This window comes from Lonchura striata, chromosome 5 (genome assembly GCF_050655825.1).
Source record: "Lonchura striata isolate lonStrDom1 chromosome 5, ASM5065582v1, whole genome shotgun sequence".
NCBI classification, from domain to species: Eukaryota; Metazoa; Chordata; class Aves; order Passeriformes; family Estrildidae; genus Lonchura; species Lonchura striata.
Window position 1 is genome coordinate 21,111,442 of NC_140707.1, and position 16,933 is coordinate 21,128,374.

Sequence of the window (16,933 nt, forward strand, 5' to 3'; positions counted from 1 at the left end):
TTTCTAAAACAATGCCTTCACAGTAAGTACTTTAAATAATGAAACAGAGTTGTGACTTTTTTAGGCTACCTAACTACTTACATATGTCCTTAACGGTTAGAGAGTAACTAAAATCTCCTATAAAAGTATAAATATGGTTGCAAAGAGTAAATGATGCCTTTTAACTTCACTGTGCAATAAAAGTGGACTTTACTTTCTTCGTGCAGGTAAGCTAAGTACAAATAAAAGCAGCTAAAGGCAACCATTTCCTATCAGGGTTTTAATGACTACGTGGAATTATCTTCATGGTTTTGGAGCCTTTTTGCCTGGCTTGTGATTCTACCACTGTAGAACTAAAATGTGCCTTTGTTTCTGCAGGCAGCAGAGGTAATGGGAGCTTCCACACCTTTGGGAATGCAAGGATTTACTTTTCCCAGTGCAAAAGAATATGGGGAGAAACAGCCTCAGTCACAAAGGTACTAGAGGGTTTTTTTAGCCAGCAGGGAGAACACTTGTGAGGCTATGTAGGTATGACTAGTAACATGGATCACTAGCAGCCTGTTTTCTCAGGTAGAATGGAGTATAGCCTTGACATCAGCCTATAACCAGGATCTGTGCTCTTTCTCCATATGTCTGAGGGATCTTAACTTTTTTCAAGAAGCATTTGTCATCTTGGCTTGCCTTTTTTACAGAGTTTACTTATGTTTTGTGAGGATCTGTAGAATACAAACTTGTTTATTTTATCTTTTTCACAGTGAATTCCAGATCTATGAAGATACTCAACTACATAAACCATCTTGTTCTGAGGGTAAGTAGTGAAGTTTTTTACCATTAACGAGACAGTCTGGTTAAAGGAAAGTGTTCCATGAATACCAAGAAGGCAGCAAAGTAAAACCCAAAGCTTAGGTGGATAAGAAGAATAACAGTATGTGTGCTAGTAGTGCATTTTACCTTATTGTGCAAAATATAGAGCATCTGAGATCTGAGAACTGTCACTATTTGAAACGACTTTCAAGAAGAAGAGCATTTTTCTTTCAGTAGCTGGAAAGTTTTCTTCCATTTTTCATGTTTGCTGTCTTACTAGCATTTCAGAAGAGTTTAATAATATCATGAGATTGATAACTGCCTTAAGTCCTTTTTCCTTAGAGTTTTTGCTAGGAGAATGCATCCATAAATTGTATATTATTGATTTTGGTAAGTTTTGTTGGGAAGGTCAGATCCCAAAGAACTTTACTTCAGATTGGGGTTGACTTTTGTTGCTGTTGACAGAGGTTATCCAGACTCCTGATGTGTCCCCAGATAGCCACAGTGGAAATACATTTTTAAACTCTGAGGAGAAACAGCGAAATGAGACAGTCTTGCAGAAAAATGGACAAATTCTGAAGCATAGTCTAAATACAGCAAGTTAGCTCACATATGGTGGTAAAGGAGTGGTTTCATTAACGTAGCAAAACCAAACATTATTAAATAGGTTTCTTTGTATGCCAGCTCTGTAACTTACTGTTAGAAGCAGTACTTTTAGAACTGTGTATTAATTATTTTAAGTAGTATTGGATATGCTATTTTGGAAGAACTATGGATATGAAAGAGCCTCCTCGTTTTTCTTTACAGATGTTGGTCTGCTTCGCCCACCAGCTGCTGTTCCGTTTTTCTCTATATTTGATGAATCCTCTGCTTTGACAAATGAGAATATAAGGTAGAATTATTCAAGACTTGGATTTCAGAGGGAAGGAAAACAGAAGGATCAAAGCTGTTGCTGTAGCAGCTGAAATACGCGTTAACTACAGGGATGTGTGGGGGATGTGTTTTGTTTTGTTTATGTTGGTATTTTTAATTTAATTACTCAGAATCCATGATGAGAAAATACTCTTCTGTTCTTCATCTTCAACCTGGAACTATTTAAGCTACTCTATAAACTTGCTTCATTCTGGAGAGCTGTAATTATTGCTTACTGCTAGTTCTGTAGTAGAAATTAGTTGATTGAAGTGATCAATAGACTTAAGCTCTTGAGAGGAATTTGCTGGAGATGGGAAGCTGCTGTAATAAATAGGTAACTGACTGTAACTTCTTCTCAGTTGTTCAGCAGATCATAGGCAGAAAAGTGCCCGTCAGCCTCTCTCTGTTCGTGATCCTGTGGATTCTCTGAGTGCCAAGGAAAGCAGAGCAGCAGCAGCAGCCTGTGTAAGGAAACACTTCAGCCCCTGGCAGATTTCCTGCCCAGGAGAGAGCAAGGCAGCCTGTGCTGCTGTCAGACTGAGTCAGCTTGTCTGGACTGGCATCACGTGTGAAAACCAAGGATTCTAAACTGCTGCCTGGCATGGCAGGAATTGGGACAGGATGATGATGAGATTATACTGGAAATATCATGTTGTGGCTGTGGCTGCCTTGTCCCAGGAAGGGTTCCAGGCCAGGCTGGATGGGGCTTGGAGCAGCCTGGTCTAGTGGAAGGTGTCCCTGCCCATGGTGAGGAGGTGGAAGTCAGTGGTCTTTAAGGTCCCTTGTGACCTGGAGCATTCTGGGGATTCTGTGATAAGTAGAGTTAATGAAGGCTGAATGTCCTTTTCATGTTGGAAGGTGGTGGAGTGGAAGCAAGGGAAGAGAAATGTTCATCTTTGAAATAAAGAAAAAATGGTCATAAAATCTGCAGGCTTTCACAGTCGCTTCTGTTTTTCTCCAGGATGAGGTGAATGGAATTGAACGTTTGAGTGAGGATGCAATTGTGACAGGCTCCTACAAGAACAAGACCCTTTGTGCCAACCCAGAGGACACGTGTGACTTTAACAGGGCTGCCCACCTGGCCTCAACGCCCTTTCACAGGGTGGTAGCTCAGAGAGTCCCAGCTCCTGCTTTCTCTCAGAGTGAACTGAAGGAAGACAGTCCAGAATCCAAGAGTGTGCCTCTGAATCAGGAGACACCAGAGTGTGAAGGGGCATACACTGAAGCTCTCAGTGTCAAAAAACTGAGGTAATTAACAGTAAGGGACCTTTAGCCCTTTCTCCTGCATGTCTTTCATGTTGTGGCTTTACTGTTGCTAAGGATGGAGTTTTCTGAAAAGACCAGAATATCCTGGTCAGAGCAATTTCTGTAGCTCAGACTTTACTTTGACTTGAGCAGATTGAAGAGGTAATAGCAAGCCCATTGGCTTTTTGCATTACTGCTGTGGGACTTAAGTACAAGGTTTTTTTAACCAAATAACTTACAGAGAAATAAATGCTTTCTGTCCTCATTATCAAACATGAAGAGCAGAATCATCGCTTCCTTTTTTACTCTTGGCTTCTGTACTTATTTTGACTATATAAAATGTTTTTAGTGTTCATAATTTAGTTCTTCTACAGAGTAAAAAAGCTGAAGAGAAGAATAACCTTTTTGTCATTGTGAAGAATAATTTGTTATATGGGAGTTTCTTAATCTAGAGCTGAGTTGATTTTCTGGCTCTTAGGATGTAAACATGGATACTGTGCTGAATGTGTTTTTTACTTGAGAGGTTCCTTGAAAACCTTGCTGATTATAATTAGGAAGAAATATTTCCCACCCAACCCTTCACTGCTTTAAAAGTACTGAAATTTTGTACCAAAGGTAGTGATAAATATTCAGGATGTCTTCTGTTGTATCAGTTAAATTTGGTGGAAGAGAAGATTTATATAATCATCTCTACACTAAGATTCCGAGTATAATCAATCATCAAAACTGAAATGAAACTCTGGCATGACTTCTGCCTTTCTGCTGGGCATGGGAAAGAATTTCTTCATGTTAATTAAATCTCGGCATGCACAGTATCCTCTCCTAGTCCCCTGGCTGACATTATCTACAATTTATATCTTTGGGAAGGCTGAGTACTTGATGGCTTTATTTACAGCCCAATCATGGAAGCAAGCCTGGAAGACACTCACTCGTCAGGTGCTTCAGTCTCAGGAGGTTCTCTGTCCTCTGTTACACAAACATCTGATATAAAATACCTGCAGATCAGTGAGAAACTGGAGCTGGCTCAGAGCTTGCCTGCTGAAGTGGTTACTGATTCTGGAGGTGGAAACTTTACTGGTTAGTACTAACATGAATTTCACTCACTACAAATAACTTGCACCTGTCACTAAATGCGGGGGTTTTTCTGCCCTTCCTGTATCCCACTCTGTTTGTGTGTTTCCCGTTACTATGACTGGTGACTGAACTTGTCTCCCTTGTCTGAAGCAGCAGTGAGGTGCAGTACAGGATGCTTGTCAGCATTCAAAACATGTCAGTATTAAGGTGACAGAGAAGTTACTTAGGGTAGTAAAGCAGGCAGTCTGTAGGAGTAATGAGGTCAAATTCCAAAATTGAAAATTTGGTCTGGATGGCAGTAATAACTTCTAAGGTAGCTTTGTTTTGGTTTGTCTTTCTTTTTTCTCTGTCATCATACTGTGTGTCTCCTGATTGGCTGATAAGCTACTACTTTGAAATGGATGAACACGAATTTGGAGTCTACTGCAAGTTGCATAATTTTGGTTTAAATCTGCATTTTAACTATGCTGTAAACTCTTGTGCTGCTTCACAATATCCTTCTTATTCCTATTGAGGGAAAACAGTACTGATACTTAAATAGTCAATTTCTTTGCTTGTTTTTCTTCTAGTTAAAGGCAATTGTTTGTTTCTGTTCTAAATATTTAGATTACAGTTAGAACAGAAATGGTCACAAAAGGCCTTCAAAATCTGTCCTGTGGAATTAGATGTGTGTTGGATGATGATGTTCAAGGTGTTCAGCCTTCTTTAATTCCTTTGGTTTTGGTCTATGGTGTATTTATTGGCATTGTGTATTTGAAATTTTAGTGTATCTACTCTGGAGAGTTATGTTTTCATGTGCCTGCAGACTATTTTATGATGAAGCATGGAATGAAAATACAATTAGAAGTCACATCACTGAAATAGCTGGGATATTTTGGATGGATCTTTGTCTTGTTTTTATCATATGTACTAAACTTTAGAGCAAGATGAAAAATGTCTTCAGAAAAAAATAGCATTTTTTCAGATGTTTTAATGGTCCTTTCTTAAACTTTGGATCTTTCCATTTGCTTTGTTTCTTAATTTCTTCACATCTCCCTTGAGCTGCAGCTCTCACCCTGGATATAGTAATTCTTAATACTGTGTAAAGAATAAAAATTACTTCAGATATCTGTCAGTTTATTCCTGCAAAATATGCCAGTAAATTTCCTAGGTTTGTGATGGCAAAAACATAGAACACATTGTAGCCTCCAGCCTACACTATTTCCTGGATCTTTCACAGAATTGCTTCCTGAGCAGTACTTACTGCAATGCTTTTCAAAAAAGTGTGGGCATAACAGATATAATCTGGTCCTTACAGTGTGTACTGTGGAAGTTTAAAATGATCTCCCTCATTACAGCCATGGCATTTAGGAGAAAGCAGTAGAGGCCATCCAGTTCTTATGTTTTATCTCAAATGATCAAGCAGAGTAAACACTGAGGCTACCTTGGTTTTTTTACAGATCAACTCATCTATTGAATGACCTTATGTTCTGTTATGAAGGAAGATAAGTCCAGTCCGACAGGTGTCTTCTAGGAGATAAAAGCCATTAAATTCTTAACATTGCAGTGAGCAGCAGAGTTGGAGTCCAACTTTGTTTTCCTTTTCTTGCATAAAACCTCTGCTGTAATCCAAGGACTAAATTTCCCTAAACCCCATAATTTAAAAACCCCAAACTAATCACTTGCTGTGGGCATAGATTTAGAAAACGAGTTTTAATTTGCAGAGTGAGTTTGAATTCTGCTGTGGCTGAAATAATTCAGAGCTTTGTCTCTTGCAAAAGATAACATTTTGCATGATGCTACAGTAGAATCCTTTAAACCTCACGATAAAAGTCTGTAAGGCAGTTCTAAAGACAAGGGTCACATTGACTTCCCAGAACTATTGGAAAGAGATGAGTTGACTTGCTAGGAGATGAATAGTAAATCAGAGTGTGGATCAAAAGTTTCCAGTATCCAGTTTACTTTTACTGACAGATACAATCAAGTTGCAGAGAGTTAACACAATTTCAGCTCATCTCTTCATGTTTTTTGTTTATTTAGATGATGATGTAGCTCAGTTCCTGTGGAGCCCTGAACAGCGTAAAAAGCTTTTAGGTTCTGTGTTATCATCGCTGGCTGCTTCTCCAGATTTTCACTTGGAAGCTGGAGCTCTGCCTCACATGGTGGTTGAGAAAGACGTTGAGCTGGGTAGGTGTGCCAGACCCTCTGCAGTGCAGAGCTTGTGCTCTGATGGGTTTGAATTATGGCTCGTATCCACCCTCTTAGTTTTATTTGGTGCAGGTGGGAAATGACTTGGGAAGAGCTATTTACTGTGACAGTTTATGAATGTAAACTTTCAACACAGGAAATGAGACTTACTGCATCAAAATGGAATATTGGAACAATGAAGAATACAAGATGTTTTTTGCCATTCCAACTGGATGCAGTTTCCAGTGGGATGTTAAGGGATTTGCAATAAAGGTAACACACATGATGGTTATTGTACAAGAAGTGTGAACTGGCAAAATCTCATCCATTAATATAAACTTTTAATTTCCGAATTCCATGCCAGAAGTTTGCTACTTCAAGTCCTCTTCCTAACTGAGGGTCTAGATTAAAAGTTTCTGACTGTGAAAAATGTCTTCCTTGATCAGGTGGGAGGGGGAAATAAAAAGAGGATGGGAATAATATGAAAATGAGCAATTCTCACTTTATTCCAAAAATAAATGTTCTTCTTATGTACCTTCTTGTAGGTGTATTCTCAGCCTGTGCCTTGGGATTTTTATATCACCCTTGAGTTACAGAAGCGTTTGAATTCTGACTTTGACCAGAGCTTCAGTGAGAATTGCAACTGTTACCTGTACCAGGATGGCTGTGCCATTGTGCACAAGGATACAAATTGCTTCACACTCATGGTCAGTACGGGCAAACCAAGGATAACTGGAGGGTCCAAACTCCTGCTTGGGTGCCACTAGTGAGTCTGGAGTGGTGTTATGCTCCTTTCTGAAGAGCTTCTCCTGTCTAATCCTGCAATACAGATGCTCTGGTTTTCATCTGGTTTTTGTGTACAAATCAGGGCTGTCTGTTAATGACTCTGTTGGCTCTGGTTTTTCATTCATAGATCATGTGCTTCTCAGAGACAATCTTGAACCAATTTTTCACATTTTCTGTCTTTGTGAGTCATAAAGGACTGGAGCCAAGAACCACGTTATTCCATAGCAAGATTTGCATCTAAAGCTGTTGTTTAACTTGACCTCTTTCAATACATTCCAGTCAGCTACATCAAGGTCATGGCAATTAATGTCTTGCTGAATGATTTGCACTTTAGGTCTTGTAAGTGCATTTTGAATTGTTGCATACAAATAGGACTGAAATTCAATAGTGATCTCAGTCTTCAGTTCAATTTCCTCCTCCTGGTCTTTTGTCCAATTTTGAATAATGTTTCCTAGCTTACAGTTCTTGCAATTCTGTCTGAGCAAAATCTGATTATATTGAATTTATGGTGGGACTGTTACCTCTGTACAGATGAATAATGAAACAAAAAGTGAGCTATAAATATTTCACCTAATCTAAGGTAGAAGGGTACAGAGATAGATGTTTATTCTCTTTTCAGGATATTCTCCGTGACCGTAAGTTCATCACAAAGGAAATCCTCTTCTTGGTTGTTCATGATCTTCTGCATGTGGTAGAGAAGCTGCACAAAGCGGAGATTGTCCATGGAGATCTGAGGCCAGACGTGTTTTTTCTGGGAGACAGGTTTGTCTCTGCCTATGACTATGGGAGGGTACAGAGCAGTCATTTCAGCTACAGCTCCCCTGCTTCTGTAGCTTCTATCCTTGAGCTGGTGTACAGAAGTACTGAGGCCTGAACAACAGGCCTGAGCCAAAGCTGCACTCTAGACGAACCTTCCAACCAAATGTTATATTTGTATCTACTCAGTAACAAAGATTCATTAGCAATATGATCTATGTATCCACTCATTGTCAAAACATGTATTCACCTTCCTGTATTTAGAAACTAGATAAGGCCACACCTGGGTTTTTGGGGTTGTAGGAGCAAAGGCAACTCCCTGGGTTGTGCCTTGAGAGGCTTTGGGAAGAACCCAGGAGGAGGCTGACCCCAGATGTTCCTGCACTGGAAGTGGTGTGAGCTTGTTTATTGCCCCCTGCCCAAGCTGGGCCCTGTCCCAGCACAGTCGGAAGCCTCTTTGCCTGCGGGTGGATGCACCCATAGAAATTCCCAGTTCTGGGAGGCGCTCTCCAGTGCTTGGCTGCCACAGGGTCCCCCAGCTGCTGTGTGGCTCTGGAGGGTGGTGATGTCTTAGGGTGTAATGGGTGCTGTATCTTAATTACTGTAGGCAATCCTTGGTAGCAATGATGAGGTACATTGCTGAGCTTCTCCTTGTGTAAGTCTTTGTAGTCTTTCTAATTATAAAAAATGACACTATTTCTTGAGTTGGTTTCTGAACCTCTTGTGCTGAACCTGTCCACTGGCAAAACAGGCCTGATTTTGCAGTCCAGGTTTTTTAGGCTCCAGTGTATTCTGGTAAGAGTGAAAACACTTAATTTAGGAATAAGCCTTCCTGTAGAAATAGTATACATTGATGTAAAACTTAAGCTCCATAAAATGATTTTGCTATTATTACCTGTGTTTTTAAGTTTCTGCTTTACCAAGGTTCTGGACCTCTAATGTAAGTTACAATATGGTTTGTAACTTGCCTTTATGTACCTGAAACTCAGGAGATTTGAAGACATAAGATGGGTGAGACTGGGATATCCAGATACCCTAAACAAAATGTTCAGCTTCCTCTGCATTCCAGCTTGTACCTTAATGCATAGACCTAATTTTCTTCTTTAAGCTCTTTCTCATGTTACGTTAACAAAGCCACATATCCCTTGGAATGTGATCTGTGAAGTGAGTGTGATGGTGTCTGGAAATAAAGCACAAACTTTTCCAGAGCATGTTAGAATGATAATATAAAAGCAAACCTTTACTTGAAGGTTGTGTGCTTTCAGGTACACAATATGGCAAAAAAACAGTGCCCCAATTTAGATACTTGCAATTGATAAGACTGGGCAATGGGAATATCTGGCCAGTATTGTCTAATGAGAAGAGCAGTTGGTTTGGTAATCTCCTCCCTGGGTTCTACCCTCCTCTCCTACCTTTATTATGCCAGGGATTACATATGCAAAATAAAGTGTCCTTGGAGAATTTATAGGCAAGACAAGAAAATTTTAGGAATGTGTCAATAAGTGCCTGTTAATTGTGGGAAGGAAAGTTGGAAAAGTACTGGAAGTTACACTGAGGCATTTTGCAGTCTACAGAATCACAAATACATGAAAAATACATAAAAGCTAAAACTTCAGGCATCAGTGGGAAGCCAGTAACCAGAATGTCTAATGAATCGGATGTAATTCCATTACATAAATTCACTGAGGCTGTTCTTAGTTATCATTGATATGTTAAAAATAGCTATTAAATGTAAATTTACTTTAAGCCTACAGTCATCTAACATACATATTCCCAATATATTTTACTTATAATTTGTTTTTGATCATTTTATTAATAACTTGTTTACATAATTCTTTATAAATTACATACCTGTACTATGCAAGTCCTAATATTTTCTTCACATCCTGCAATGGGTTGTCTTGCACATCCCTTAGGGTGCTGCATCCTATTTAGGAAGTCACTGATCTAACAGTGGCTTGATGGACTTGGATACCTCCTGCTGGATTTCTCTCTGGCAAACATAAGACAAACAACTGCCAAAAATTTAGGGTAATGGTTTGGGGTTTTTCAGATAGCAAAAGGACAAGTGCATAAGTACATAATATAACATACAAAGTAAGCTCAGAGCATACAAGTATGTAAGAAGAGTAGAAGTCAGAGCTGTGATATGTGGATATTGTTGGCTTGGCAGTTGTCAATAGAGATACTCCTCCCTACCCTTCCATTTTGTCCTCCCTCACCTGTAGGCTAGAAGTTTGTAGAAGTATTATCAAGCATAATTATTTTTTGTCTCAAGTATTCTGAGATTTAGATGGAGAGGGAGAAGTGCAAAACATTACACTGATTCCAAGTGGATTTTTGCCTTTTTGCTTTTATCTGTTCTCTATATTCTTTACATATGTATATTTGTAGCTCTGTAGCCTATTATTGCAGTCGTAGCTAGCATTTTACCTACTCTATTAGATAGAAAGACAAAATAAATTCCCCACTGGCTCCAAGCCCTGGGATCCAAAGTTGGGCTCTCTGAGAGCCAAGTTGAAAACCAGCTCTTTGAGACACATTCATAAACAAAGTTTAGTTCCTATCTGAGGAGGGTTGTTCAGAAATGGGTAGAACCAGGGGGAATTGCCTCATCACCTATGTCTCTAATTGAGGATGCTTGTCAGTTATGCTAATTTGCTAAACATATAAAGATTGTATCTGCTTTGTTATTTGTACATTTTCAGTACTTTTCATCCAGCGTATTGTGCACTATAAGAATCCTTACAAAGGTAACCCCTTTTTATCACCTGTGTCTGGCTCATAATTTCAGGACTGGTGAAAAGTCATCATACTATTCCCACAGTCCATGGACTTTGTTTCAGATAACTGTAACAAATACAAAAATAGCATTATCCTCAACCCTTTATTGGTTCCTATTGCTTACTGTGGAGACATCACTATGATCCCTGAGCTCCCTGCTGTGAGCCCTTGCCATCCAAGGCAGCCCTTGAAGCAGTAGTTCTGACAGCAGCCATCAGAGGGGAGTATTGACATGGTTAAGACTCACCTTTGCTGTGCCATTAAATTTAATTCTAAAAGAAAGAAGAGGTTTGTTGGATCTTCTTCTGCCTCATGTGCTTTCTCTGCTCAGGATCTGTGATGCATTTTCTAATGAGGAAGTGCCAAATGCTCTGAAGGTGGTGGATTTTACTCACAGTCTGGATTTGAGGGTACTGCCTCGTGTCAGCTTGCCCTATAACTTTCCCACTGCTCAGACCCCTCATGGACAGCAGCTTCTGGCAGAAAGTTCTTTCCCTTATCAGGTGAGTCTATATTTAGTAGGACATGTTAATTTCTGTGTTTCCTTTACAGAAGCCATTTTCGTAAATTAAAATCTACAAGTGCCATGGAAAGCTCTGATCAATAAATACTGAATAAAGAGAATTTTGCATCTGATGGAATCTCTGGCATTAAGTAAAAGATTAACAGTGCTATTCAGTGATTGTAACTACTGAAATTATTTAGAAACCTACAATGAAAACAGAATTTTACCTTAAGAAGTTTTTTTGTTTAACAGGTCCCTGGAAGATTTTGGTGTAATGATGGTTCTGAGTTAAATGTGTGAAAACAGTAAGAGCAAAAAGTGATAGACATTGAACTTTGTGGTGTTTGATGTGATTACAGGTAGACTTGGTTGGCATTGCAGATATAGTCCATTTGATGTTGTTTGGGGATCATATCCAGGTCTATCAGGAGAATTCCATCTGGAAAATCAGCCAAAATTTATCAAAGTAAGTCCTTTTGCAGAGGGGGCTGCTGGGAAAGAAGAGACATCTAACTTCATTTTCTTTATACTGATACTATCTTCAGAGCTTGGAATGTACAACTTGGGGCTGTTTTTGCCAAAAAGTGTTAATTTTGTGGGGCTGGAAAGGTGAAGTTGTTGGACTTGTTCACTGGTAGCCTCAGTGCTGCATAGGAGACAATTTTAAGTTGAATATGAATAATCTGGTTGAGATGGTTTTGCTTTTTCATCTTTTCAGATGAGACTGACAGTCTCTGCACCTTACAGATCAAGCTTGGAGAAGTTTGTAAGTGGGTGGGTGGTGAGGGGGGCAAAGATCACATGAGCATGTTGCCTCAGAAATGGATTCGTTTGGCTTTCTGCTATTTTTTTATTCTACTAAGACACTGATGGCAGGGTGTAACAGCTGTATAAACAGTACACTTTTACAGCAAAGAAAATAATTTAAAACTGTAATCTAAGATGCAAGTGTGCAAACAGCTGCTTTTTGGAAGCTGCATTTTGTCTCAGGTATGAAATTCTACTGCTCTCTTTTAGCCACATGTTGTGATTATAAGTCTGCTCTGCCTTCCTGTGCCCTTTGTTTGTTCTTAGACTGAACAGTTGTTTATTTTGTTAGGCACATACTGCACGTTTTCTTGCCTTGGCATTTCATAAGGATTTTCCAGAACTCTGCACTCCTGACAGCAGTTGCTGGACAGGTATCTGATTCAGGATCATGGATCACTGTTAGGACCATTGCTTTAAGAAAACCCACTACCAGTGGGAGTTGTCCAGTTCCCTAGCAACCTGCACTGCTTACATCTACCAGTTTGTTGTATTCAGTGTTTGGAAAAAATCCAATCTTCTTAAGCTGTGTACAGAGGAAAAAATGCCTTTATTTTTTTTTTTTTTTTTCCTTTACTGGGTATGTGTCTGGTTTTCTACTATGATATCCTTTGTTTAATTCTGCAAGAGATTAAATTGAGGTACTGCAGATGAAGCCAAATAAGGCCTGAGTTGGGAAGGCTGGGACATGGTGTCAGGGACCTGTCAGGATGTGGGTATGGGAAGAAGATCAGTAACTGTTGGGATAATTGGAGCTGGAGGAATAATAAGTCCGAGCTGGGAAGGATAGGGCTGGCTGGCTGCCAGTGGAATTTGGAGGGGAGGAGTTAATTGGAAAGCAATTGTAGTTAAAGCTGGGGACTGGATTGAAAAAATTAGGATTTTGGGCTGAGTTAGAAATGGGAGGGAGTCTTGAGGAGTGGGACCTCTGAAGGGCTAAAGGAGACACAGCAGGAAAAATATTAAGTCTGGGCACAAGTTCTGTGGAGCAGGAACCAGGCTGTAATGGCTTCTTGCTCACCTGGCTGCATCAGTTCATAATTTGGGAGTTCAGAGTACAAATAAGGAATTTCTTTTCCACCATGTCTTCTGCTTTGCTTCTGAAAGTTATAGACTTACCATTCATCATCTGTACTTACTTTTCAATATCAGTTATTCCAAGGAATGTCTGCATAGGTGCTTTAGTTACACATTGTACTGAAGTCTTCCATCAACAGTGTAAATGAGGTATTTCATTATGTGGGAATAAGGAATTTGCACTGAATCAGTTTCCATTCACACATGGATCTTTTAGTCTGTCTAGTTCTTACTGTCACTTGATGTAGTCAGTTTGAAGCTTTCAAGTAATCTGTGACAAGCAAATTCATTGCTGCAGGGAGCCTTCATCCACCAGAAGAGGCTCCACAATTGAATATTCCCTGGGAGAAGAGTCAGCTGATGGAGATCTATTTTGCTCTTCATCCTGTGCATAGAGCCACACGTGCTGATGGCACTTGTAACACTCCTGAAGACACAGGATTCTTCTTCCTCTTGCTTTTAGTAATTCTACTTTTGTTAAGTGCTTCTGTCCTTCAAAATTCTCCAATTGATTTGGAAAGTGATTTTTTTTATTTCTTTGAGGTTCATTTGAGTTTGCTTAGTGGTTTGGGTTTTTTTGTTGGTGGTTTTTTTTGTTTTGTTTTGTTTGTTTTTTTGTGTGTTTTTTTTTTGTTTGTTTGTTTGTTTTTACGGTTTTTTTTCAGGGATTGTATTGACAGAATAACTTTCCTCAAAAACGGTTCTTAGAATTCAGGTATTGAATTAGAATTAGACTTCAGGTATTGAACTAGAAAGGAGGCTTCTTACTAGAAGGCTGACTAGTGTTAAATACAACAACCGTAACACTCTTATCTTAAGAAAGCTTTTTAAGCAGGACTTAATTATTTTTATTAAACAAATGTAGATATAACAGAATGACTGCAAGAGCTGCTGATTTTACTACCAGTTCAGCAAAATACCAAAGCAATGGGGAATTGCAGGGTAGAGCACAACATTTTTCTTCCAAGGTCAATGGCTTTCAATAAAAGAGAACCCACTTAAAAGGTGACAGAAAAATGGAAAACACTGAAACATTGTAGTAGACATTTAGGACAAGATAGAATGTAAATTTTGATCAAGTTGATTTTTTCATCTCCGAGTACAATGCTGACAGCCTGTTTTTCAGGGGAGGGCTTTTACCATTATTAAAGAATGGATATGGTGATTTTTTTCTGTTTTCACTGTACTATTTTAGGAAACTTCATCTGTGCAGGTTTATGTGAGGCAGGATATAGAAGCTGCCTTTGAATTTTTAGGACTATTTTTGTCATTCAGAACTCTTTACACCTCCTTAGCAACACTTCATGTCCTCTGCCACACCTCTTGCTCATCTAATTCCACAAAGAAAATGGACTCAAGTCTTGCATATTTTTTCTTGGTTAGGTTCTGCACTGAATTATTTTAGCAAATATAAAAGTTACGGGTGAAATAGTAAAGGCTGGATTCATTCTAAGACTGGCTGCTGCTGTTTGTGAGTCACTTAGATAAAGCAGAGGCAGATAATTTGTTTCAAAGCCACTGTAACTCCTAGCTCGAGGGAGAAAAGTGCTTCAGTAGTCAGTAGCAGTGCAAGACTGAAGAACAAAGGGTTTGCTCTAATATCAGTTTTCTGAGACTTAAATGAGTCACTTAACCTTTTTATTCGTGTTGTATGGGTACATCTGGGAGAGAGGGGATTAATTGCTATTAATTGTCTCCAAAATATTATCTGTACAGAACTCTGGCAGATGGAAGGCAGGGAAAAAAGGAGAAAAACTGGCTCTAAACCACCTTTTTCTCTTTTTTTTTTCTTGCAGCTTTCCTTTAATATTGCCCTTTTAACTTAGCTTGCAAGTGGAAAAATAAGATTTACCTCTGCCCTTTATTCATGAAAGGAATTTCCCAAGTCTTTTGGTTCAAAAATGTTCTTGATAATTCCTGTAAACTAAAACTGCCTTGGCTTACTGTGAATGGTGGTAGTGGTCAGGTATACTAGAAGAGGCAACTGTATAAATAGTTGGTTTAGACCTGTGTAGTTACTATCCAGAAACCTATTGGAGAAAGAGAATGGGGTCCATACATCTAAAATGAACAACACATTCCTAGTTTGCCTTTATATTTACTCAGGTAAGTGAAAATATTATTTCAGGCATGGTTCTCCCAGGGATGTTTAGTGTTGAATGTAGATGGAGACTTTGATAGACACGTTGTGTGTGTGTGTACTGTTCCACTGAAAACTGCTCTGTTTGTTTTAGGACCCCTGACAGTGATTTCTGGAGTAAACTTTTTGAGAGAATTCTGAATGCAGATGGTAAGTCCACAGTACCTCTGCTGAGGGAGTTGAGAGAGGAAATCAGTGAAATGTTTGACAGCTCTTTCAAAGAACGACTTTTGTTGACCTTAGCTGCTGTGGGAGAAACTTTCCTCCTGGTGGACTTCCAGTGACTTCATAGAAAACAAACACATTTTGTATTCTAGAGAAAAATTTGTTGTTGCTTTCATATGTTTTCAAATTTAAACATGAGAGTGATTGGAGCCATTTCTGCAATACTTCACATGGGACTTGCTCAAGAATGTTTCTATTGCATGAGTGCATGGAAAACCTCCTGAGCCTCTACATGAACCTTTCTGTGTCGGAGCAGTTTGTGAAAGAAAATTGTTTGTCTTAATTGCCACCTCCCCTTCTTGTACAGCTCCTTAGAAATTTAACACCTAACTTGCATCACACTCTTTGAAATGTCTTTGTCTTGCATTCAGTTGGTCTTTTAATTGGTGTTTAATCAATAAAGTTGTGTTTTGGTAGCGAGTGTCATATTTAACATTGCTATCAAATGGTTTCAAATTACTTCATTTAGAATCCATGCAGGAACGCTGCTGCATGACTGGGAATATTTTGTGGCTGCTGGATGCAAAAGCTCCTCATTTGGTGGTAGCTTTCATAACCACATAGGATTTCCTGGACACTTGAATACAGCTTGAATGATTCTACTTGGAATGTGTTCTTGTAGAAAGTTTTCATAAGAAGAAGTAGATGAAGTCACAAGTGGAAAAGCTGCACACATAAACCTTTTTTCTTCTTAAGGCAAGAGTTTTGTTTACTTTTGCAAGGGCTGGAGTTCCTGACTGGATTTGAGCATCCCTGAAATCTCAATTTGCCCTAAGTGATGTATTGGCACGCTTTTGTGGGAAGTTTTGTGGATAGTTATATGTGTTGACTTTGTATGTACTGCATTACTGAAACCAGTACAAAGGCTTCATTTTATTCAAGACGACAGAATTTACCAGATCCAAACCCAAGGTGGTAACTATGTACTTGAAGTGCAGGGAAACTTCTCAGATTTGGGATTTACTTTACACAGGAAAGTGTGAGCAGACAACTGCACCATTAGCAATTTCTTCTCCCCAAGAGGCCAAATTGACTGTGTTTTTTCATTTAATTGAATTCTCCAGCCATGGTTCTGTTTGGTTCTCCCACTTTGTGTTATCTCCAAATTTTGGGGTGGAACTCAGTTTTGTTTTTTTCACATTGCTTCAAGCCACCTTCTTTCCAGCTTTTTTTCTGCATACTCTGTCACTGTTCCTCTTACTTTGGCCTGTCTTCTTTTTGCTCTCATAGAGTCCTAATGCCTTTTTTTATACTTTCTCTGAGAGGGTTATATATTCTTCTAATTCAGGAATAGGACCTAAATGCCCTGGTAGACCAGCTTAGATCAAATGTAAAACTGCTGCTGAAGAATTTATTTTGGTCCATTAATGCCTTAATTAATGCTTCTTGTACTACATTGATTAGTCATCTATTGAGCTAGCAGATAAACACTGCTCTATCTCTAACCAGAGTTTAGAGCCAAGATCACTGGTAGAGCACTCAGGAATCCAATGCATAGCTAATTTCTGCTAGCTCTATAAAGATGGTGTGTTTGTTTTTTTATTTAACGGAAGTTTTTTTTGCCTTTGCTGATCGTCTTACTGCCTTTTAGACAAAATCTGGGGAATCACACTTACTTTCCTCTCACTTGCAAATTTTTCAGTTTCCTGCAGCACTGAGCTGAATACCAGGTA

General features: G+C 39.1%; 1 protein-coding gene across 6 annotated transcripts in view; it reads left to right on the top strand.

The window, feature by feature from the left end:
* Positions 1-15,676, top strand: part of BUB1B (BUB1 mitotic checkpoint serine/threonine kinase B) — a 42,350-nt gene extending 26,674 nt beyond the window's left edge. For 5 of the 6 annotated variants that reach the window (XM_085580053.1, XM_085580055.1, XM_085580052.1 and 2 more), the window contains 13 exons: positions 358-455; positions 735-787; positions 1,591-1,675; positions 2,055-2,160; positions 2,657-2,943; positions 3,836-4,017; positions 6,034-6,180; positions 6,338-6,453; positions 6,726-6,887; positions 7,586-7,728; positions 10,838-11,009; positions 11,371-11,477; positions 15,130-15,676. In XM_085580053.1, the coding sequence (XP_085436179.1) occupies positions 358-455; positions 735-787; positions 1,591-1,675; positions 2,055-2,160; positions 2,657-2,943; positions 3,836-4,017; positions 6,034-6,180; positions 6,338-6,453; positions 6,726-6,887; positions 7,586-7,728; positions 10,838-11,009; positions 11,371-11,477; positions 15,130-15,319 (1,848 nt within the window). In that variant the 3' untranslated portion in view covers positions 15,320-15,676. The remainder of the gene's footprint in view (positions 1-357; positions 456-734; positions 788-1,590; positions 1,676-2,054; positions 2,161-2,656; positions 2,944-3,835; positions 4,018-6,033; positions 6,181-6,337; positions 6,454-6,725; positions 6,888-7,585; positions 7,729-10,837; positions 11,010-11,370; positions 11,478-15,129) is intronic. The other variant, XM_085580057.1, reaches the window with a different exon arrangement.
* Positions 15,677-16,933: the final 1,257 nt, after the last annotated feature.